Raw genomic sequence first — 24,009 nt, forward strand, 5'->3', positions numbered from 1 at the left:
ATACCGTGGCTTGTCACTGGTCTCTTAACTCAACTCTCCTGTGTTCCACCTCTACAGGGGATCATCCAGAAGATCTTGGACATCCACAAGGTGAAATGCGTTGCGTGCTTCGGTCTGCGCCTCAGCCACTCCCAGTCCGGCCAGGTCCACTGGCTCCACCCTGATATGGGCGTGTCCCACGTGAGGGAGAAGTACGAGCAGAACCGCTCCCAGGAGGAGTGGAGGTGAGCAGACTGTGTGTGTGTGTGTGTGTGTGTGTGTGTGTGTGTGTCTGTGTGCGCACGTCTGTGCGCGCGTACGTGTATGAGTGCACCAATGTGTTTGCCCTGTGTGCATGTATCTGTCTGATAGTGTGTCCGTCTCTTGGTGTGTGTATTTGTCTGTCTGTCTGACTGTCTCTGTTTGCCCCTGTGTGTGTAATGGAGAATGGCAACCAATGGCCCTTAGACAATGACAACACGTCTGTCTGCCCTTGTTGTCATGGAGATACGTGGCAGTCGGTGGCTCTGCGACGAGGGTGGAATCTACAGATTCACAGACCCACCTTTTAGTGTCCATTAAAAGCTGTTATGCCAGATGAGTCACATCCTTAGCTTCTAGCGTGAGGTATCGCACAGATGGCATTTTATGCCTTTCTTTCTTCTGCATCAGACAGTGCTGTGACAGGAAAATGCTTATCCAGAGGCAATGCTCCTAGTGGCCAGGGACTTTAATGCAAGGAAACTTAAATCTGTTTTACCTAATATCTACCAGCATGTTAAATGTGCAACCAGAGGGAAAAAACTCTAGACCACCTTTACTCCGCACACAGAGACGCGTACAAAGCTCTCCCTCGCCCTCCATTTGGCCAATCTGACCATAATTAAATCCTCCTGATTCCTGCTTACAAGCAAAAACTAAAGCACGAAGCACCAGTGACTCGGTCAATAAAAAAGTGGTCAGATGAAGCACATGCTAAGCTACAGGACTGTTTTGCTAGCACAGACTGGAATATGTTCCGGGATTCTTCCGATGGCATTGAAGAGTACACCACATCAGTCACTGTCTTCATCAATAAGTGCATCGATGACGTCATCCCCACAGTGACTGTACGTACATACCCCAACCAGAAGCCATGGATTACAGGCAACATCCGCACTGAGCTAAAGGGTAGAGCTGCTGCTTTCAAGGAGCGGGACTCTAACCCGGAAGCTTATAAGAAATCCCGCTATGCCCTCCGATGAACCATCAAACAGGCAAAGCGTCAATACAGGACTAAGATCGAATCGTACTACACCGGCGCCGATGCTCGTCGGATGTGGCAGGGCTTGCAAACTATTACAGACTACAAAGGGAAGCACAGCTACGAGCTTCCCAGGGACACGAGCCTACCAGACGAGCTAAATTACTTCTATGCTCGCTTCGAGGCAAGTAACACTGAAACATGCATGAGAGCATCAGCTGTTCCGGACGACTGTGTGATCACGCTCCCCGTAGCCGATGTGAGTAAGTCCTTTTTAAACAGGTCAACATTCACAAGGCCGTAGGGCCAGACAGATTACCAGGACGTGTACTCAGAGCATGCACTGACCAACTGGCAAGTGTCTTCACTGACATTTTCAACCTCTTCCTGTCTGAGTCTGTAATATCAACATGTTTCAAGCAGACCACCATAGTCCCTGTGCCCAAGAACACTAAGGTAACCTGCCTAAATGACTACCGACCCGTAGCACTCACGTCTGTAGCCATGAAGTGCTCTGAAAGGCTGGTCATGGCTCACATCAACACCATTATCCCAGAAACCCTAGACCCACTCCAATTTACATACTGCCCCAACAGATCCACAGATGATGCAATATCTATTGCACTCCACACTGCCCTTTAACACCTGGACAAAAGGAACACCTATTCATTGACTACAGCTCAGTGTTCAACACCATAGGGCCCTCAAAGCTCATCACCAAGCTAAGGACCCTGGGACTAAACACCTGCAATTGGATCCTGGACTTCCTGACGGGCCGCCCGCTGGTGGTAAGGATAGGTAACAACACATGCGCCACGCTGATCCTCAACACAGGGGCCCCTCAGGGGTGCGTGCTCAGTCCCCTCCGGTACTCCCTGTTCACTCATGACTGCATGGCCAGGCACGACTCCAACACCATCATTAAGTTTGCTGATGACACAACAGTGGTAGGCCTGATCACCGACAATGACGAGACAGCATATAGGGAGGAGGTCAGAAACCTGGCTGTGTGGTGCCAGGACAACAACCTCTCCCTCAATGTGATCGAGACAAAGGCGATGATTGTGGACTACAGGAAAAAGAAGAGGACCGAGCACACCCCCATTCTCATCGACAGGGCTGTAGTGGAGCAGGTTGAGAGCTAGCACACCAAGACAGTCGTGAAGAGGGCACGACAAAACCTATTCCCCCTTAGGAGACTGAAAAGATTTGGCATGGGTCCTCAGATCCTCAAAAGGTTCTACAGCTGCACCATCGAGAGCATCCTGACTGGTTGCATCACTGCCTGGTATGGCAACTGCTCTGCCTCCGACCGCAAGGCACTACAGAGGGTAGTGCGTACGGCCCAGTACATCACTGGGGCCAAGCTTCCTGCCATACAGGACCTCTATACCAGGCATACCAGGCGGTGTCAAAGGCCCTAAAAATTGTCAAAGACTCCAGCCACCATAGTCATAGACTGTTCTCTCTGCTACCGCACGGCAAGCGGTACCGGAGCGCCAAGTCTAGGTCCAAGAGGCTTCTAAACAGCTTCTACCCCCAAGCCATGACTCCTAATGAAATGGCTACCCAGACTATTTGCATTGCCCCCCCCGCTTCTACTCTCTGTTTATTATCTATGCATAGTCACTTAAATAACTCTACCTACATGTACATATTGCCTCGACTGGCCAGTGCCCCCGCACATTGACTCTGTGCCAGTGCCCCCTGTATATAGCCTCGCTATTGTTATTTTACTATTGTTATTTTACTGGGGGGGATTCTTAAAACTGCATTGTTGGTTAAGGGCATTTCATTAAGTAAGCATTTCACGGATTTGATAGTCTACAACCTTTCTTTAAGCACACAAATACCCTTTGAATGTCCCTGAGAGCAGAGGCAAGACAGTTAACACTTCATCGCTGTGTCTTTTATGTAGGGAAGAAGTCAGTCGAGGATCTTTGAGGAATTTTGCAAGGCATTGATACTATGAGTGTTTGAAGAATGCACTATAGAGATTGGCCAATAGAGTTCCTTAGCCATTCATTCTCCTGGCCTGACATAGGCTTCTTACAGCACATTCAGATGAACATGTTATTGTGCTAGATGTAACCGTCACATAAAATATATTCCGAACACAGAATTGGACATGGCTTCAGTATCAGCCACTAAAGAGCCTCAAGGGCTTGTGTACTGTAGTACGCTGTTTTACTTCAGAAAACATTTAATTGAACATTATAAACATCTGAAGTTTCCATCCTTACTTGGATCATCATCTGAGGCATTTTACAGTCTTTCCTGAATTACTGTTAAATGTTCCTCTGCGAATCTCAGTACTTTAATCCTAAGAGTGGGAGGCTAAGGTCTTTTTTGGCTATCTTTGAGCCTGGAGTCTGTGTGTGCTACCCAAATGGCACCCTTTTCCCTACATAGTGCACTACTTTTGACTAGAGCCTATATAGGGAATATGGTGCCATTTGGGACAGCCTCGTCGTCTCTCTCTACTTGGCTCTGTTATGGATGGGTAACAATCCTGACTTAAATCTGTTCACAAAGGACTGTCTGGCTTTTCTCCCTCATTCTGAGTGGAGCAGTGCCACTGCCTGGGATACACTGTTGTGTTCTATCATGATGTGATTTCACATCTCAGAGACCTGTACACTCTTTGAAGTGTCTTTCAGTCTCTCTCTCTCTCAATTTAAATTCAATTCAATTTAAGGGCTTTATTGGCATGGGAAACGTATGTTAACATTGCCAAAGCAAGTGAAGTAGATAGTAAACAAAAGTGAAATTAACAATAAATATTAACAGTAAACATTACACTCAGAAGTTCCAAAAGAATAAAAAACATTTCAAATGTCATAGTCTCTCTCTCTCTCTCCCTCCCCCCATCTCTCTCCGCCCTCTCTCTCTCTCTCTCTCTCCTCCCTCCCTCCCCCATCTCTCTCCGCCCTCTCTCTCCCCCCATCTCTCTCCGCCCTCTCTCTCTCTCTCTCCCTCCCTCCCTCCCTCCCCCATCTCTCTCCGCCCTCTCTCTCCTCCCTCTCTCTCTCGTTTGTGATAGAACTCAGGGTGGGAGAGATTGTTTCAGTATTCTGCAATAAACATACTGAGGAGTTCACAGTTTGTGTGTATGCTTCGTCAAATTCTGTTGCTGCATAGAAATGGCTCAAGGGTTTGTTGAATCTACTCCGAGTGGAAATCTTAAATTCACTCACTCTGCTGCTGGCACTGCAGTGTTCAACTCCACACAAAGCCCAGCACAGAACAGTTTTCAACTCCACACACAGAACAGAACAGTTTTCAACTCCACACACAGCCCAGCACAGAACAGTGTTCAACTCCACACACAGAACAGAACAGTGTTCAGCTCCACACACAGCCCAGCACAGAACAGTGTTCAACTCCACACACAGAACAGAACAGTGTTCAACTCCACACACAGCCCAGCACAGAACAGTGTTCAACTCCACACACAGAACAGAACAGTGTTCAACTCCACACACAGCCCAGCACAGAACAGTGTTCAACTCCACACACAGAACAGAACAGTGTTCAACTCCACACACAGCCCAGCACAGAACAGTTTTCAACTCCACACACAGAACAGAACCGTGTTCAACTCCACACACAGCCCAGCACAGAACAGTGTTCAACTCCACACACAGAACAGAACAGTGTTCAACTCCACACACAGCCCAGCACAGAACAGTGTTCAACTCCACACACAGAACAGAACAGTTTTCAACTCCACACACAGAACAGAACAGTGTTCAACTCCACACACAGAACAGAACAGAACAGTGTTCAACTCCACACACAGAACAGAACAGTGTTCAACTCCACACACAGCACAGAACAGAACAGTGTTCAACTCCACACACAGAACAGAACAGTGTTCAACTCCACACACAGAACAGTGTTCAACTCCACACACAGAACAGAACAGTGTTCAACTCCACACATAGAACAGAACAGTGTTCAACTCCACACACAGCCCAGCACAGAACAGTGTTCAACTCCACACACAGAACAGAACAGTGTTCAACTCCACACACAGAACAGAACTGTGTTCAACTCCACACACAGCTCAGCACAGAACAGTGTTCAACTCCACACACAGAACAGAACAGTGTTCAACTCCACACACAGTACAGAACAGAACAGTGTTCAACTCCACACACAGCACAGAACAGAACAGTGTTCAACTCCACACACAGTACAGAACAGAACAGTGTTCAACTCCACACACAGTACAGAACAGAACAGTGTTCAACTCCACACACAGCACAGAACAGTGTTCCACTCCACACACAGCACAGAACAGAACAGTGTTCAACTCCACACACAGAAGTGTTCAACTCCACACACAGAACAGAACAGTGTTCAACTCCACACACAGAACAGTGTTCAACTCCACACACAGAACAGAACAGTGTTCAACTCCACACACAGAACAGTGTTCAACTCCACACACAGAACAGAACAGTGTTCAACTCCACACACACACAGAACAGAACATTGTTCAACTCCACACACAGTACAGAACAGAACATTGTTCAACTCCACACACAGCACAGAACAGAACAGTGTTAAACTCCACACACAGCACAGAACAGAACAGTGTTAAACTCCACACACAGTACAGAACAGAACATTGTTCAACTCCACACACAGTACAGAACAGAACAGTGTTCAACTCCACACACAGTACAGAACAGAACATTGTTCAACTCCACACACAGCACAGAACAGTGTTCAACTCCACACACAGTACAGAACAGAACAGTGTTCAACTCCACACACAGTACAGAACAGAACAGTGTTCAACTCCACACACAGTACAGAACAGAACATTGTTCAACTCCACACACAGTACAGAACAGAACAGTGTTCAACTCCACACACAGTACAGAACAGAACATTGTTCAACTCCACACACAGTACAGAACAGAACATTGTTCAACTCCACACACAGTACAGAACAGAACATTGTTCAACTCCACACACAGTACAGAACAGAACATTGTTCAACTCCACACACAGCACAGAACAGTGTTCAACTCCACACACAGTACAGAACAGAACATTGTTCAACTCCACACACAGTACAGAACAGAACATTGTTCAACTCCACACACAGCACATAACAGTGTTCAACTCCACACACAGTACAGAACAGAACATTGTTCAACTCCACACACAGTACAGAACAGAACAGTGTTCAACTCCACACACAGTACAGAACAGAACAGTGTTCAACTCCACACACAGTACAGAACAGAACATTGTTCAACTCCACACACAGTACAGAACAGAACATTGTTCAACTCCACACACAGCACAGAACAGTGTTCCCCTACATTCACTACAGTATACCCCCAGGCCTGGTTTAGTAATCTGAATATTCCTGTCCTGGGAGTGAGGGATGTTGAAACACTGTCTGTGATCATCAGTGACACACACACACATTCTTCAAATAGGGAAAAGCAAACCCTGAGGGCTCTGTGTGTGTGTCCGTGTGTGTCCCTGCACACGTGTGTGTGTGCGCCTGTGTTTGTGTCCGTGTGACGTTTGTGTGTGTGTGTGAGTGCCTGCGTATGTAGTAGGGCCGGGACGATACCAGTATCACGATACTCATTAGTATCCTGTCAACTAAACAAAACATGAAGCAGATTTAACTTCTTTAGGAAAACAGCCCTAATGTTGGAAACACACATCATTATGTTGTCATCCAGAGTCACATTTATTTATTTTCCAAGCTATAGAACACAATATTTTACATACAGCAGGTTTTTAAAGGACCAAAGCATTTGGTCTGCTTTGTGTTTTAATTTTTGCCATGGAAAAAATATTGCGATACTGGTATCTTTACATTTGACATTTACATTTTAGTGATTTAGCAGACACTCTTATCCAGAGCGACTTACAGGAGCAATTATAATTTATTGCCTTGCTCGAGGGCACATCGGCAGATTTTTCACCTAGTCGGCTCAATGATTTTAACCAGCGACCTTTCGGTTAATGGTCCAATGCTCTTAACCACTAGGCTACCTGCCGCCCACAGCCCTAATATGTTTGACGTTTGTGTGTGTGTGTGTGCATGCGTGCATGTGTGTGTGTGTGTGTTCGCCCAGGAAGCTGTCATGGCATGTCAGGTCAATGATGTCATCCTCAGACTTGGCCTGTAGTTAACCCAGATGTCTTTCTATCTCGTCCTCCACCTGTGTGAATGACAGGCCTGTTGTGGAGTTGTCTAAAGGTGTTGTCATGCTGAAGTAATGGGGGTTTTCTTTTAACTTTGATGTGTTTTTGTGTGTGTGTGTGTGCATTCAAATGTTTGTGTGTGTATATTTGTGTGTGTTGTCACATTGATAATTGCCTCTCAGGGGAAGGGGAGTAGAGCGGATCTCATAAATCGACCACTGAGGTCCCTAATGTCATTTCTCAATGTCATTTCTCAATGTCACCAATGACCGCTATCAGCGCGTGAGGATAAAATTCTGTCAATACAATAAGGTGCACATGAAGCCTGTCACTACTGCTATGATTCAATCAGTTTAGTTCCACTACCTCACCTCATCACGAGCCTCCATGTAATCATGGGTTGTGTTCCAAATGGCACCCTATTCCCTACACAGTGCATTACTTTTGACCAGGGCCCATAGGGAATAGGGTGCCATTTGGGACGCAGACCCTGGCTTGAGCTGCAAGGACAAGACCCATGGATACAGACAGAATGAAGGTCTAGAACAATCTGAACCTATTAGGAAATGAAACCTGAAGGGCCTGGGTCTTGTTCAGTTGGCACAAAACTATTTGGAACAGGGGAGATACAACCTGAACTTATCCAATAAGAACGCTGATTTTCTGTTGCAAAATGTTTTGCTACAGTGTGACCTACTGAACACAACTCAGATGAGATTTTTAAATATTTTTCAGGGTTCCATCCATAGTGACCTTTATAAAACAAGATGAAGCTGTGTTTATGTAACAGCTCGGATTAAACGTGCTACTAACCGATTATTACAAGTCTAATATATTGATATTCTTCCTCAGTTTCAGCCATTTGATTTAACTATTCATTTATCTTCCCCTCTGTCCTGAGCCTGGCTGTCAAGACTCCTCATATAAGTGTGTGTGTGTGTGTGTGTGTGTACGGCAGGTGGCCTAGTGATTAGAGAGGCGAGCCATCATTAGTTCTGTCAGGGGGTATGTCTATTCTGATAGAACAAGGTGACGGGCATCTAGCGGCCGATTTAAAGACGCTAAGCGATTCTCCCGGCTCACTGCCACTGGGGGGGATTGGCAGGTGGTGGTGGTGGCAGCGGGTGATGGGGGAACCATCAGAGGGAGGGAGGGAGAGGGAGAGAGAGTTATGGTGTGGCACCGTGCCAGGCAGGTCTGGGATCAGGCAGAGTTGTTTCATCACAGCCGGGCCGAACACAGCGGAGAGGAGTTCACAGCTTTGATCAGGCTGTCTCATAGGATAGAGAGAGAGAGACTATAGTTTTCCTTCACAGAAAATACATTAGTGCAACACATTCGGCAGAAAATAGCTTAATTTTCATCAGATGATGACAGAAGTGCAACGCTATTTGGCTAGCAGCCACACAAGTAAATGAGCTTACAATGAAAACACAATGTATTTTTTTGCAGAAAACAATGCATGGCCATCAATATGCTAATGTATATCATAGAAAGAATGTAACCAGCTACATTTCCTAATGTTTTGCTTCAAGTTAATCTTGCATTTTACTGAGAACAGTAGGCTGGCTACACCAGAAAAGTACCAGAGAAAAGAAGCTCCACATCAGTCAGAGCACTGTCTGCTGATAGAATGCCTGTTTGGGAATTCTCATCCCAGTGGAGAAGTGCAACTGAAGCACAAAATTAGTTTGATGCTGAGCAGAAATTAAAATAAGAAGCTTTTTAGATCTGCATTTAAAAAACGCAGCAAGATATTTCTTTTGCGTTTTATAATTTTTTCCTGCGTGAAAAACAAAGAATTCTGCGTTAGGGCGACTCTAAAGTTTAACTTGCTAGTTATTTAAGTCAGTGGCTGAGTTAATAAGGTCACGGGGCATCATATTGTGTTAGCTTTCTGTAGTGTTTGAGAAGTCAAATCCCTTTGGATGAGTAATCTGTACAGCTGCCACTGCAGCTTGATTCCCTTGTGTTTTCTCCTCTCTGTTCTGGGCCTGTCTGCTCCTCCCCTATCTTCTCTGAGCAGAGCAGGCAGGTCCATTTCCCTAGTGACTCCCAGACTCCACACATACACAGTGTGTACACAGTACTGTTCTTCCTTCAGACAAGCATGCGTCAAAACTTTGTTCATTTGCACAATGTCTCTCATTCACATTCGCTGGAAACTTCATCAAACTATGAAATAACACATATGGAATCATGTAGTAACCAAAAAAGTGTTAAACAAATCAAAATATATTTTATAATTGAGATTCTTCAAATAGCAACCCTTTGCCTTGATGACAGCTTTGCACATTCTTGGCAATTTCTCAACCAGCTTCACCTGGAATGCTTTTCCAACAGTCTTGAAAGAGTTCCCACATAAGCTGAGCACTTGTTGGCTGCTTTTCCTTCACTCTGCGGTCCGACTCATCCCAAACCATCTCAATTTGGTTGAGTTCGGGGGATTGTGGAGGCCAGGTCATCTGATGCACCATTCCATCACGCTCCTTCTTGGTCAAATAGCCCTTACACAGCCTGGAGATGTGTTGGGTCATTGTCCTGTTGAAAAACAAATGATAGTCCCACTAAGCCCAAACCAGATGGGATGGCATATCGCTGCAGAATGCTGTGGTAGCCATGCTGGTTAAGTGGGCCTTGAATTCTAAATAAATCACAGACAGTGTCACCAGTAAAGCACCCCCACACCATAACACCACCTCCTCCATGCTTTATGGTGGGAACTACACATGCAGAGAACATCCGTTCACCCACACCGCGTCTCACAAAGACACGGCGGTTAGAAACAAAAATCTCAAATTTGGACTCCAGACCAAAGGACGAATTTCCACCAGTGTAATGTCCATTGCTTTTGTTTCTTGGCCCAAGCAGGTCTCTTCTTCTTATTGGTGTCCTTTAGTAGTGGTTTCTTTGCAGCAATTCGACCATGAAGGCGTGATTCGCGCAGTCTCCTCTGAACAGTTGATGTTGAGATGTGTCTGTGACTTGAACTCTGTGAAGCATTTATTTGGGCTGCAATTTCTGAGGCTGGTAACTCTAATGAACTTATCCTCTGCAGCAGAGGTAACTCCTGGTCTTCCATACCTGTGGCGGTCCTCATGAGAGCCAGTTTCATCATAGCGCTTGATAGTTGTTTAAAAAAATTCAAAAAAATAAATTACGGAAAAGTAGTGCGTGCATATGTATTCACCCCCTTTGCTATGAAACCCTTAAATAAGATCTGGTGCAACCAATTACCTTCAGAAGTCACATAATTAGTTAAATAAAGTCCACCTGTGTGCAATCTAAGTGTCACATGATTGTCACAAAGTTGTGGAGAAGTACAGATCAGGGTTGGGTTATAAAAATATATTCGAAAATTTGAACATCCCACGGACTGGGAAACTGGTCAGAATTGAAGGAATGATGGATGGCACTAAATACAGGGTAATTCTTGAGGGAAACCTGTTTCAGTCTTCCAGATATTTGAGACTGGGACGGAGGTTCACCTTCCAGCAGGACAATGACCCTAAGCATATTGCTAAAGCAACACTCAAGTGGTTTAAGGGGAGACATTTAAATGTATTGGAATGGCCTAGTCAAAGCCCAGACCTCAATCCAACTGAGAATCTGTGGTATGACTTAAAGATTGGTGTACACCAGTGGAACCCATCCAACTTGAAGGAGCTGGAGCAGTTTTGCCATGAAGAATGGGCAAAAATCCCAGTGGCTAGATGTGCCAAGCTTATAGAGACATACCCCAAGAGACTTGCAGCTGTAATTGCTGCGAAAGGTTGCTCTACAAAGTATTGACTTTGGGGGGGTGAATAGTTATGCACACTCAAGTTTTCTGTATTTTTGTCTTATTTCTTGTTTGTTTCACAATAAAAAGTATTTTGCATCTTCAAAGTGGTAGGCATGTTGTTTAAATCAAATGATACAAACCTCCCAAAAAATCAGGTTGTAAGGCAACAAAATAGGAAAAATGCCAAGGGGGGTGAATACTTTCGCAAGCCACTATACCTATTCCTTTTGTTTATGTGGACTGTGCTGTATTCTAGCCCTGTGACCTAAGTGTAAAAACACCATTGGACCACAACACCCCTATTCCCTAAGCGTCTGTGTTCTAAGCAGGGGCATATTAATACTATTTCCCCCCTGTGTCACTAGGCAGTGTTTTGCACTGTGTTATAGCTGAACTGTAAACAGTATTCTATCTCTGTGACTGTAAAAACACCTACATCCATATTCCCTTCTGTGTCTTATCTAAACAGTGACATGTTTCTCTTCTCCAGGTATGAGCTGCGTATTCGCTACCTTCCAAAAGGATTCCTGCACCACTTCAGTGAAGACAAACCCACACTCAACTACTTCTACCAGCAGGTAAGACAGACACACACACACACATACACTACCGGTCAAAAGTTTTAGAACACCTACTCATTCAAGGGTTTTTCTTTATTTTTACTATTTTCTACATTGTAGAATAATAGTGAAGACATCACAACTATGAAATAAGACATATGGAATCATGTAGTAACCAAAAAAGTGTTAAACAAATCAAAATATATTTTATATTTGAGATTCTTCAAATAGCCACCCTTTGCCTTGATGACAGCTTTGCACACTCTTGGCATTCTCTCAACCAGCTTCACCTGGAATGCTTTTCCAACAGTCTTGAAGGAGTTCCCACATATGCTGAGCACTTGTTGGCTGCTTTTCCTTCACTCTGCGGTCCGACTCATCCCAAACCATCTCAATTTGGTTGAGGTCAGGGAATTGTGGAGGCCAGGTCATCTGATGCAGCACTCCATCACTCTCCTTCTTGGTAAAATAGCCCTTACACAGCCTGGAGGTGTATTGGGTCATTGTCCTGTTAAAAAACAAATGATAGTCCCACTAAGCCCACCCAGATGGGATGGCATATCGCTGCAGAATGCTGTGGTAGCCATGCTGGTTAAGTGTGCCTTGAATTCTAAATAAACCAAAGACAGTGTCATCAGCAAAGCACCCCCACACCATAACACATTTAAGTAATTTAGCAGACGCTCTTATCCAGAGAGACTTACAAATTGGTGCATTCAACTTAGGATAGCCAGTGGGACAACCACTCCTTTTTTTTATGGGGGGGGGGGTAGAAGGATTACTGTTATACTATTCCAGGTATTCCTTAAAGAGGTAGGGTTTCAAGTGTCTCCGGAAGGTGGTCAGGGACTCCGCTGTCCTGGCGCCGTGGGGGAGCTTGTTCCACCGTTGGGGTGCCAGAGCAGCGAATAGCTTTGACTGGGCTGAGCGGGAACTGTGCTTCCGTAGAGGTAGGGGGGCTAGCAGTGCCCTCCTTTGGGTGTAGGGTCTGATCAGAGCCTGAAGGTAAGGAGGTGCCGTTCCCCTCACAGCTCCGTAGGAAAGCACCATGGTCTTGTAGTAGATGCGAGCCTCAACTGGAAGCCGGTGGAGTGTGCGGAGGAGTGGGGTGACATGAGAGAACTTGGGAAGGTTGAACACCAGAAGGGCTGCAGCGTTCTGGATAAGTTGTAGGGGTTTAATGGCACAGGCAGGGAGCCCAGCCAACAGCGAGTTGCAGTAATCCAGACGGGAGATGACAAGTGCCTGGATTAGGATTTGTACCGCTTTCTGTGTAAGGTAGGGTCGTACTTTGCGAATGTTGTAGAGTATGAACCTGCAGGATCGGGTCACCGCTTTGATGTTAGCGGAGAACGACAGGGTGTTGTCCAGGGTCACGCCAAGGTTCTTTGCACTCTGGGAGGAGGACACAATGGAGTTGTCAACCGTGATGACGAGATCATGGAGCGGGCAGTCCTTCCCTGGGAGGAAGAGCAGCTCCGTCTTGCCGAGGTTCAGCATGAGGTGGTGATCCGACATCCACACTGATATGTCTGCCAGACATGCAGAGATGCGATTCGCCACCTGGTTATCAGAAGGGGGAAAGGAGAAAATTAATTGTGTGTCGTCTGCGTAGCAATGATAGGAGAGACCATGTGAGGATATGACAGAGCCAAGTGACTTGGTGTATAGAGATAATTTGTGTATAGAGACACCAGTAGTGAGAGCATGTGGTGCGGAGACAGATTCTCGCCACGCCACCTGGTAGGAGCGACCTGTCAGGTAGGATGCAGTCCAAGAGTGAGCAGCGCCGGAGATGCCCAACTCGGAGAGGGTGGAGAGGAGGATCTGATGGTTCACAGTATCAAAGGCAGCAGATAGGTCTAGAAGGATAAGAGCAGAGGAGAGAGAGTTAGCTTTAGCAGTGCGGAGAGCCTCCGTGACACAGAGAAGAGCAGTCCTCAGTTGAATGACCAGTCTTGAAACCTGACTGGTTTGGATCAAGAAGGTCATTCTGAGAGAGATTGCAGGAGAGTTGGCTAGAGATGGCACGCTGCTCCTCCATGCTTTACGGTGGGAAATACACATGCAGAGATCATCCGTTCACCCACACCGCATCTCACAAAGACACGGCGGTTGGAACCAAAAATCTCCAATTTGGACTCCAGACCAAAGTACAATATTCCACCGGTCTAATGTCCATTGCTCGTGTTTCTTGGCCCAAGCAAGTCTTTTCTTCTTATTGGTGTGGTTTCTTTGCAGCAAATCGACCATGAAGGCCTGATTCACACAGTCTCCTCTGAACAGTTGATGTTGAGATGTGTCTGTGACTTGACCTCTGTGAAGCATTTATTTGGGCTACAATTTCTGAGGCTGGTAACTCTAATGATCTTATCCTCTGCAGCAGAGGTAACTCTGGGTCTTCCATTCCTGTGGCGGTCCTCATGAGAGCCAGTTTCATCATAGCGCTTGATGTTTTTTGCAACTGCACTTGAAGAAACTTTAAAAGTTCTTGAAATCTTCCGTATTGACTGACCTTCATGTCTTAAAGTAATGATGGACTGTCGTTTGTCTTTGCTTATTTGAGCTGTTCTTGCCATAATATGGACTTGATCTTTTACCAAATAGGGCTATCTTCTGTATACCCCCCCTACCTTGTCACAACACAACTGATTGACTCAAATGCATTAAGAATGAAATAAATTCCACAAATTATTTTTTAAGAAGGCACACCTGTTAATTGAAATGCATTCCAGCTGGTTGAGAGAATGCCAAGAGTGTGCAAAGCTGTCAAGGCAAAGGGTGGCTATTTGAAGAATCTCAAATATAAAATATATTTTTATTAATTTAACACTTTGTTGGTTACTACATTATTCCATATGTGTTATTTCATAGTTTTGATGTCTTCACTATTATTCTAGAATGTAGAAAATAGTAAAAATAAAGAAAAACCCTTGAATGAGTAGGTGTTCTAAAACTTTTCACCAGTAGTGTACACACACACCCCAACACATCATCCATGGGAGTTAAGTAACAGAGACAGCCTGGTTTGTAACAGGCCATTGACCATGGGGAGACACATTTTCAAAACATACTTAGCTAGGCTTATTTATTCAACAACACTGTAACCGCAGGCGGAGGCATATGGCACTTCTAACAGATGTGTGTGTGTGTGAGAGTTCATGCATCTGTTTGTGAGTGTGTGTGTGTGCATGCATGCGTGCCTGCACATACATATGTGTGCGTGTGTGTGGGTCTGAGGGACCCAAGTCGTTATTGTGAGTGTATGGGTGAAATATGTGGAGGTATTAGGGCGTAACACACGATGTGTAGCCACCCGCAAGGCTGTAGATGCAGAGAGGTGAACTGGGTCAGTGGGCCTCAGGAGGGCTCTGTCTGGCGCTCTTGGTAAGAGACGCTCCCTCTCTCCGATCCTGACGTGGAAGAAAAGAGGCCATCTTGACAGCAGGGGGACACATTTGGGCTCATCTTGTGTCACTCACTCTCATGTTTTCACTGAAATCCAGCTGAGGGGAAAATTGCCATGATGGAAGGTAAAAATCTCACTGTTTGAAGGGGTAATCATGGAGCGTGAAGTGCGCTTATGTTCCGAATTGTGTCTGGTATGGAACAACACTTTCATGAACCAGGTTTTGTTTTCAATGCATATGATCTAAAATGGCAGACTCAATTTCTTTATGGGTGTTAGAATACAAAGAACCGCCACTCAACATGACAAATCGTGACATTCAGAGAGGACATAATAGCCCATGAGTGCTAATTCTCTTAGTTATCACTCAGAAGCACATGCTCATTTGTCTCATGAAATGGCTCTCTCTGTGTCCGTCTGCCAGTGTTGTGTTGCTGTCTCTGCAGGTGCACCCACCCAGGCTTTATCAACCAAGCCCACCACCCACTTACTATGGGCTGTTTGTATGGGGGATTTAATGTCTCTCTTTCTGTCTCTCTCTCTCTCTTTCTGTCTTTCACTCTCTGTCTGTCTCCCTCTCTATCCCCCCCTCCCGCGCTCTCTCTCTCTCTCTCTGGAGGGAGGGGGCCAGTGTTTGTAAAATAGCTGTATATCAGTAAGGTTCCCCTCAAAGCCTTTGTCCCGTGGGTTCTACACCTCAAATTCAGTGTGTGTTTGTTTGACTTCTGTTGCTCTGTGTAAGGCCTCCATGCTCCCATTCTAAAACATGTATTTCTGTCTGTCTTACAGGTGAAAAATGACTACATGGTAGAGATAGCCGACCAGGTCGAGCAAGACATTGCACTTAAGTTGGGATGCCTTGAAATCAGGTCAGTTCAGTTATCCAAGAGTGGTCAAATGTTCTATTCTCTTTCATGAACGTTAGCTAGCTCCCATGTTGTTGTATTTCACACTCACCAAGACATTTTTCCCGTACAGGAGATTCTTCCGGGAGATGCGGGGAAATGCGCTGGACAAGAAATCAAACTATGAGCTATTAGAGTAAGTCCCTTTTGGCTTGATTCTCGTATGGTAATAGCTTGGGTTTCTACTGCTCACTGTAAGAAATAACTATTCAGTCAATATTGTATGTCTTTGTTGATCTTTTACCAAGAAACTCAATGTGTAAGAGGAATTCCTGTAAAGGTGATTAATACATTTATTTATGATAGCTAAAATATGATGTCATTGGATATCCTATATCTTCTATATCCTATAACCTCAAGACTATTTTTTTGTGAGGACACTGGGATCAGTTGCCATGGTTGCGGTGGCCTTGTCTAGTGTGTTAATTGGATATATGTGAACCATCCTTCATAAAGAACACATAGGTTAACCTAGTGTGTTAATGGGATATATGTGAACCATCCTTCATAAAGATCACATACTGTAGGTTAACCTAGTGTGTTAATGGGGTATATGTGAACCATTCTTCATGAAGATCACATGGGTAAACCGGTGCCGTGACCATACATGGTTCAACCCCCTGCAGAGTCTCAGGTCTGCCATCGAACACGCTTTTCCGAGGTGCGCTATTTGATAAAGGTCAGGGGTTCACGTTAACGATGCCCTTTTCTAACGATGCGTCCAATTAGTTATTTTCTCATATGCTCAGGCCTTCACACTCTAAAGAGGCCCGCTAATTACTAACGATCACTCTCTCTTTTCTCTCCGTATTGATTGAAATGCAGAGTTCGCTTTTCATAAATTATTTACATATTTCGAATGATGGATGAAGAGAAGGGAGAGGGAGAGAGAGCCCTCACACCGCTACTAAATTACCAGCGATCCCTTTGGCATGTCTCTCCTGTTTACCATCAACATACCTTCTCTAACCCAAAGGGTTGGGGCCTCTACTTTGGTATTCCAGCCCAGTGTTTCACCTATATTCATTTCAATCGTTGCCGCCACGCCCATTTAAAAATAATACATATTTCTGCTGAGACGCGCTTTTAAGATTGACAAATTGAGTCTTTTAGGGTTTTTCAATTAGGTAAATGCAGAAGGGCAACCCCATGCTTCAGCCTACAGTTTATAATGCTTTTAAATAGAAAATAATATTTCAGATGTGCTTTTAAAAAAATTATAGGATAAACACTACCACCCATTGGTATATTCAGAGCCCGTTGGTATTCCGGGCCCATTGGTATTCCGAGCGGCATTCCGGTCTTGTTAGCCCGTCCACTACACGGATCCCTGCTGCCTGGTCTTTATCGCCTTGCTGTTGGGGAACGTCCGTGTTCTGCCTCCTTTCCCAGGGGATAATCTCACACCTTCCTTCTGCAGGGAAAATGTGGCACCCTGTTCCTTACATAGTGCTCTATGTAGCCCTGTTGGACCCTGGTCAAACCCTGTGCACTATATTGGGTGCCATTTGGGACGCAACCAGTGTCGTCCTCTGCTGGCTCCAAGGATATGCAGAGTTAAGGGGTTCAGTAATTTGACCGGGCCTGCAACAGGCTGTAAGGCAGGGCACTGCAAGCTGAGAAACGTGTCCAACCGGAGGTTGATCAGCCTTGCCAAGTCGTGGTGTAGGGTGAAGTTTCCCCTACACGCTTGTCTTGGTTAAGTTTAGCATTTTCCCCACTAATGGTTAAGGTTAGGATTGGGGGAGGGGAAGCTGATCCTAGATCTGTACCTAGGGAAAGCTTTACCCCGCAGCCCAAGGCGTATTGGATCCTCCATATTGGATGTGGATACATAACGGTGCAATGGTCTGTTTGTCATTGATGCATACGGTTAATACTGTGTTACTGTGCAAACTAGTGATAAGGGAAAAAATCGATAGTCACATATCAGGATATTATTTTTGATGATATACCTCAATATATATATTTTTTACAATATTGCAATATTATTTTTGTGCTAGTTGGCTGTACCTGCACCAAAACTACAGTATTTTTCCTTCATAGCTTGTTCTCAATCTTATTTTTTAATAGGGAGCCAATTTGTTTTCAGCACTTTTATTTCCATGACTGATCATGACTCTCTTGTCCCTCTGCAGCAAACATACAGTATATGGTGAGCAATGTGTTTGGAACATTGAATTTCAATAAAATCATGGTATCGAATTGCAATAGATATAGAATTGTGAGTGTCGCAATACATATCATATCGGCACCTACTCTACGTATCGTGATATTGTATCATGAGGTCCCTGGCAATTCCCAGCCCTAGTGCAAACAGTTACTGGGTAACTGTGGAAGAAATATGAGCTCTGCTGCTCTCCCTCCATGTTGATGACCATACATTCTCTCATAGTAGGCTACTAAATCCCAAGATGTTTCTGTATGCTTCAGATTTAATGCCACTAATATCATCCTTATGTGTAGGTTTTTGGAACAAGGTTATTGTGATATGCAACCAGGTTTTATTAAGCATGATATGAAACAAGGGAGAGACCACACAAATGTGTCCATTTGACTGTTTTGTAGCCTACTGCTAGGGCTCTGGCTAGTGCTAACTGGACCTTGCCCAACCAATGATGTCCAGTCTTAGCTGCTGCTGTGCTGTGCTCAGACCCATAGAGAAAGCAGGGGCTTGTTTCAGAGGCACAAAAGTAAAGTGTCCTAATGAATAGCCAGCTCTCTCTGCCTCTCTCTCTCTCTCTCTCTCTCTCTCTCTCTCTCTCTCTCTCGCACTCGTATTCTCGATCTTGCACTCTCTCTCTCTCTCGCACTCGCATTCTCGCTCTTTCACACTCTCCCCTCTCCTCTGATAATGGTGCTGGGATTCAGTGCGCTGGCTAGCGTTAGTTCCAGGTCAGTCAGTCCACTTGCCCAAAGACACACAGCCCAGCACTGAGGGCAGAGGAGAGGAAGGGAGAGAGAGGAGGGGGATAGAGAGAGAGGAGAGATGGAGAGGAGAAGAGAGGGGATACAAGAGGGGAGGGGGAGAGAGAGCGCAGCAGGGGCAATCCAATCAGAGAGCACTTCCAATTTCGGTGACTGACGGCTAATGAGGTGACAGACATGGAGGGAGGGGGAAGGAGGGGGTGGTTTGACTACCTGGTGGGCAGCTTGGAAAACTTTTTTTAAACGATTTTATTTGATATTTTATAGACAATACAAAACATACACATACAAACGACAACATTGTGCAAACATCAACTACATCACACCTGCCCAGACCCACTAGCACACACCCAAATCTCCAGCGCCAGCATCACTTTCCGCCACATGGCCTGAAACTGCACCATTGTGTTTCTCTCCGTAGCCCACGCACTTTCAATATTTAAATAAATCATTCGATTTTTTTCCATTGTGTTAATGATGGCGGATTGATTGATTTCCACATTTTTAGTATAAGCAGCTTGGATTACTGTCAGGCCAGGGAGACATACAGGAGAGAGGATTTTCTGAGCCTGGGGAAAGTCATCATGTTGTGGTTCAGCACTGCTAAAACTACAGAGTGTGTTTCCTCTTGATTTAACATAGCTAAGCTAAGGCCATTATAACAGATCCATAGCATCTGTTTGTGCCATCATGCCAACTCCTTGTCACTCATTGTCGTGGCATACAGATCCTTAAATGTACCTAGATCCTCACTCACATGCACAGACGGACGGTAGCATTGCTCTGCTACCAGAAAAGCTTCATCACACTATTGCCAAGTCAGCATCAATTTTATGGCAGGTTTTGTGGCCCCGGCCTTATAAATGATGTGGATTGATTCTGGTTAATGGCCGCGGCCAGCGGAACGTAAGTGGCTTACGGAGCGCCTCGGGTTTTAACGAGCTATCTTTTAATAGAGACCAAATGATGAAATGATTGTGTGGGAGGGATGATGTTATTGGCTTTAAAAAATATGCTGTCTCTTCTCCTCTACGATGTGAGGGCTCTCTTTCCCTCTCTCTTTCTCTGAAGTCTTCTTTTCTGCTACTCTGCTCTCTCTCTCTCTCTCTCTCTCTCTCTCTCTCTCTCTCTCTCTCTCTCTGGTCCACACTGTTCCCCCCCCCTTTCCTCCTCTCTGATCCGATCAGTTATGTTGTGTGGTTAACTTCAGAGAAGTCCTACTAATGGCCCTGAGTAAATGGATGTGTTTCTCTCACCTTTCCCTGGTAGATTGGTATCAGAGAGGTGAAATTCCATCAGGGGACTGTTTTGAGGAGTTGAGGCTAACCCGAAAGTAGACATTTTGCATTCTCATTTTGGCAATGGTAAAAACTGTTTTTAAATATATATATTTGACAGTATTTCACTTTATTCAGACAGGGATCGTATGAAATGAGAGGGTAGACATAGTGAGGGATGAAGATGCAGAATAGCGGTGGGGCCAGGATTCGTACCCATGCTGGTGGGTGTATATGTGTTGCAGGCGGTGACGTTGCCAGCTAGACCAGCCTCAGGCACTGGTCTCACTAAACTGACATTCTCCTTTTTTTCCTCCCTTTACAGAAAAGATGTGGGCTTAAGAAGATTCTTCCCCAAGAGTTTACTGGATTCAGTCAAGGTGAGATGATGCTTCAGAAAAATGTATTTCTTCTTTCAGGGTCATCGATGAGAATATATCTCCAAGGTCCAGTCAGTCTCCAATGCATTCTCAGAGAGAGCACCGACCACCGCTTCATATGAATGTAGCACGCACTTTGAAGACTCCATATTTCCTTTCTACCCTCTGAAGTGTCTTCTAGCTGTGTGTGTGGATCTCTTGGTTCTGAGGCCTTTGTTCCAGCCTTGGACAGGCAGAGTTGGCCTAGTTCCAGGCTAGCATCCCTCGTACAAACAGGCCTGTGGGGGAAAGAGCCCCAGCTGAATCAAACCCACTCATCTGTCGACTCCTCTCATCTCGCTTCACAACAGCGCCAGACATCCACTGGGATAAACAGTGTGGAAATGATCCCATTTACTGTACTGTTCTATATACTGTACTATATAAGACAGCTTTTTTAGTTTTTGGCCTAAAGCCAGTTGAAGCAAGGAGTTTAGCATGTTTAACAGAGCCTTGATGGTGGGTTTTCCTGGTAGACTGTGTGTGTGTGTGTGTGTGTGTGTGTGTGTGTGTGTGTGTGTGTGTGTGTGTGTGTGTGTGTGAGTGTCTCAGCCGCCAGCCATGTGTGTGATGTGATGGATTTATGGCACGTGTGTGGGCGTACAGAGCTGCGGGGGGGCCACAATGGGGCGGCGTGAACGTGGGACCTAGTGCCCCAGGGAAGGGTGCATTGGAGTCGGAGAGAGAGGGGTGGACAGATGCTCTGCCTGGAGGTGTGGGTGGTGCCTAACCCCACAGCCCCACATGTCACTGCTAAACCCACTTTATCCCCAATGGGGGAGGGTACTTCTGGGGAGGGGGTACCTCCTTCTGTCAGGCCCAAGTGCCTCAGAGTTACCCTCCCCCCATTCCAGTCACAGCTCCCCTTGGAAAACATGAAATCACATCCTCGTAGCCAGGCGCCTGTTTGTTAAAAACACCCCCTAACCATCCATCCCTCCCTCCCTCCCTCCATCCATCATCCCTCCCTCCCTCCATCCGCCCATCCGTCCTCCAGCCAACCATCCCCCCCACACTATCTACTCTGTTGTTAGTTAGCTATAACATTGAAACCCCCAAACATGTAAGTGTGGTTCTGGTAGGATTAAAAACCATGATCCTTCTGGAAATGACTCTCCCCTACATCACAATGACATGTTGAACAGATGATGCTTTCAGCAACGAACTGAAGCCACGCACACACCCACTGTGACACACATACACACTCCAGACCCCCCCCCCCCACACACACTTTTGATGAACAGAAATATGTTAACACGGTTATTCTCGCTCCTATCCACTCCACTGGACAGAGTACATTACCTGGCAAATGGCTGAGGTCGGAATATAACTCACTCAAAGCGTAATCAAATTAGGCAATAAAATAAATTATTGATTACACAGAGGTTCACGTTTACATAATTACCATCCCCAGGTTTACAGCAGAAGGTTTCCATTTAGAGCGATGACGACAGGCTCTGCTCGAAAAAGTGGAGGGAAACATGAGTTTAATTTGGTTTGGCACCAGAATCACTAATGGGTGCGTCCCAAATAGCACCCTATTATCTCTAAAGTGCACTAGTTTTTACTATGGACCCTGGTCAAAAGTAGTGCACTATATAGGGCACAGGTGTCAAACTCCATGGAATGAGTTTGACATCTATGATATAGGGAATAGGGTGCCATTTGGGACGCATCCGATTTCAGTGGACGTCTTGTAAGTGCTTTAGAATGAAGCACTTGTGTGGTCTGACATTTCTAATGGAGAAATCCACCTGATGGGTTGACTTTATGCTTGAACAGGACTCTATATGCTCCTAAATCTTTGTCAGGTCAAACCATGAGATCTGTTACAACTACAGTACCATAAGTTGTTTTTATGCTATCAATGTCTTTCAAAGTACTACTTTGTATATACCGGCGGAAAAATGCCATTTGTTTGCCTGTGCCCACATTAAAACACATAAAGTGTAGACAAATGGCATAGAATAAATACAGATTCAGAAAGATTCATCTGTACACATCAGTACACTACTGTACTATATCAACTGTAGGGCCCTCCCTCCCTGCAGGGTTCTTATGGGAGATGGAGAGATACTCTGAGCTCAGCTTCCTCTCAGGAAGGGTGGAGGGGACAAGTTCTGTGATTACTCCACATGTTACTGTTATGTTCTACAGTAAAGTAAGAGCTCCAGAAAGGATCAGGGGATCCATTCCTAGAATTCCAGTGTTTTCCGACCCCTACCCTCACCCCTAACCCCCTGTCCATTAAGTGGAGTCTAAAATGCTGTATTTATAAGTCGTTGATTTTAAAAGCCAGTATGCGGACTAGTAGGACAGGCAGCTGTTAGCATAAGTCCTTGATGAATCAGCCTAACTCTGCAGGGAGTTGATTTAGATTACATAATTAGAAGGTGTGTGTGTGTGTGTCAGTCAGTGTGTAGTAATAGTGTCAACATCAGCTGTCATTAAAGCACGATGTCTCGTGCATTTTTAATGAAGTTTAAACTCACTGGCCGTGTAATGGAAGACAGAGTCACTATTGACCCGGTCACATTGATCAGGCCAACAACTCCGCTAGTCTCTAAACTGGTTGAACTATGAACTGGTCTGTCTCACTCACCGTTGCATCCTAAATGGCACCCTATTCTCTATAAAGTTAACACATTGGGCTCTGGTCAAAGTAAGGCACTATATAGGGAATACAGTGCCATTTGGGACGCAGCCCCCCAGTCCCCTGCTATGACCCTAATTGGCATGACGCTCAATATATATTCTCCAATCAATACGGTTATCAGTATCATTCACTTCTTTCTCATGGAGGTACAGTGTATTAAAGTGATGGATAGCTTTTTTAAAGGGGTGGTCTGGGATTTTGAAGGGGTAAGACAGTTCTACTATGCTCAGTCATGTTATATACTTTAAGAATCAGTGGCTATATATCATTACTTTAAAACCCCTTCAAATGGATGTACTAATCCCAGATTACCAATTTAAAGCAGTCCGAGAAATTAGCTAGAGCATTGCTTTCCTTTAGCCAGTACTCTGTGCTTTAAGCCAGCTCCTCTCGTTCAATGCCAAGCCAAACATGTAGTCTATGGCATCAAAACAATATAAGAGTTGCCTACTGTCCTTCCAGTATAGGACCCAGACAAACTTTCCTTGTCTTTCATATGTGTTTCACACTTGCTCTGTTTGATACTATTAACGTGACTTGTTGTGTCTGTATCAGTGCCCCGTTCTCTATGCCCTGGCAAGCTTAACCAGGGCCATGTCTATGTCCCAAATGGCACCCTATTCCCTACATAGTGCACTACTTTTGACCAGGGCCAAAAGTAAT

General features: G+C 45.2%; 1 protein-coding gene across 26 annotated transcripts in view; it reads left to right on the forward strand.

Moving 5' to 3' along the window:
* LOC121571839 (focal adhesion kinase 1) overlaps positions 1 to 24,009 on the forward strand; it is a 162,545-nt gene that overhangs the window by 100,562 nt on the left and 37,974 nt on the right. For all 26 annotated transcript variants that reach the window (XM_041883569.2, XM_041883560.2, XM_041883577.2 and 23 more), the window contains 5 exons: positions 58 to 224; positions 11,683 to 11,770; positions 15,951 to 16,030; positions 16,140 to 16,202; positions 20,597 to 20,651. In XM_041883569.2, the coding sequence (XP_041739503.2) occupies positions 58 to 224; positions 11,683 to 11,770; positions 15,951 to 16,030; positions 16,140 to 16,202; positions 20,597 to 20,651 (453 nt within the window). The remainder of the gene's footprint in view (positions 1 to 57; positions 225 to 11,682; positions 11,771 to 15,950; positions 16,031 to 16,139; positions 16,203 to 20,596; positions 20,652 to 24,009) is intronic.

Source organism: Coregonus clupeaformis, chromosome 8 (genome assembly GCF_020615455.1).
Source record: "Coregonus clupeaformis isolate EN_2021a chromosome 8, ASM2061545v1, whole genome shotgun sequence".
Taxonomy (NCBI): domain Eukaryota; kingdom Metazoa; phylum Chordata; class Actinopteri; order Salmoniformes; family Salmonidae; genus Coregonus; species Coregonus clupeaformis.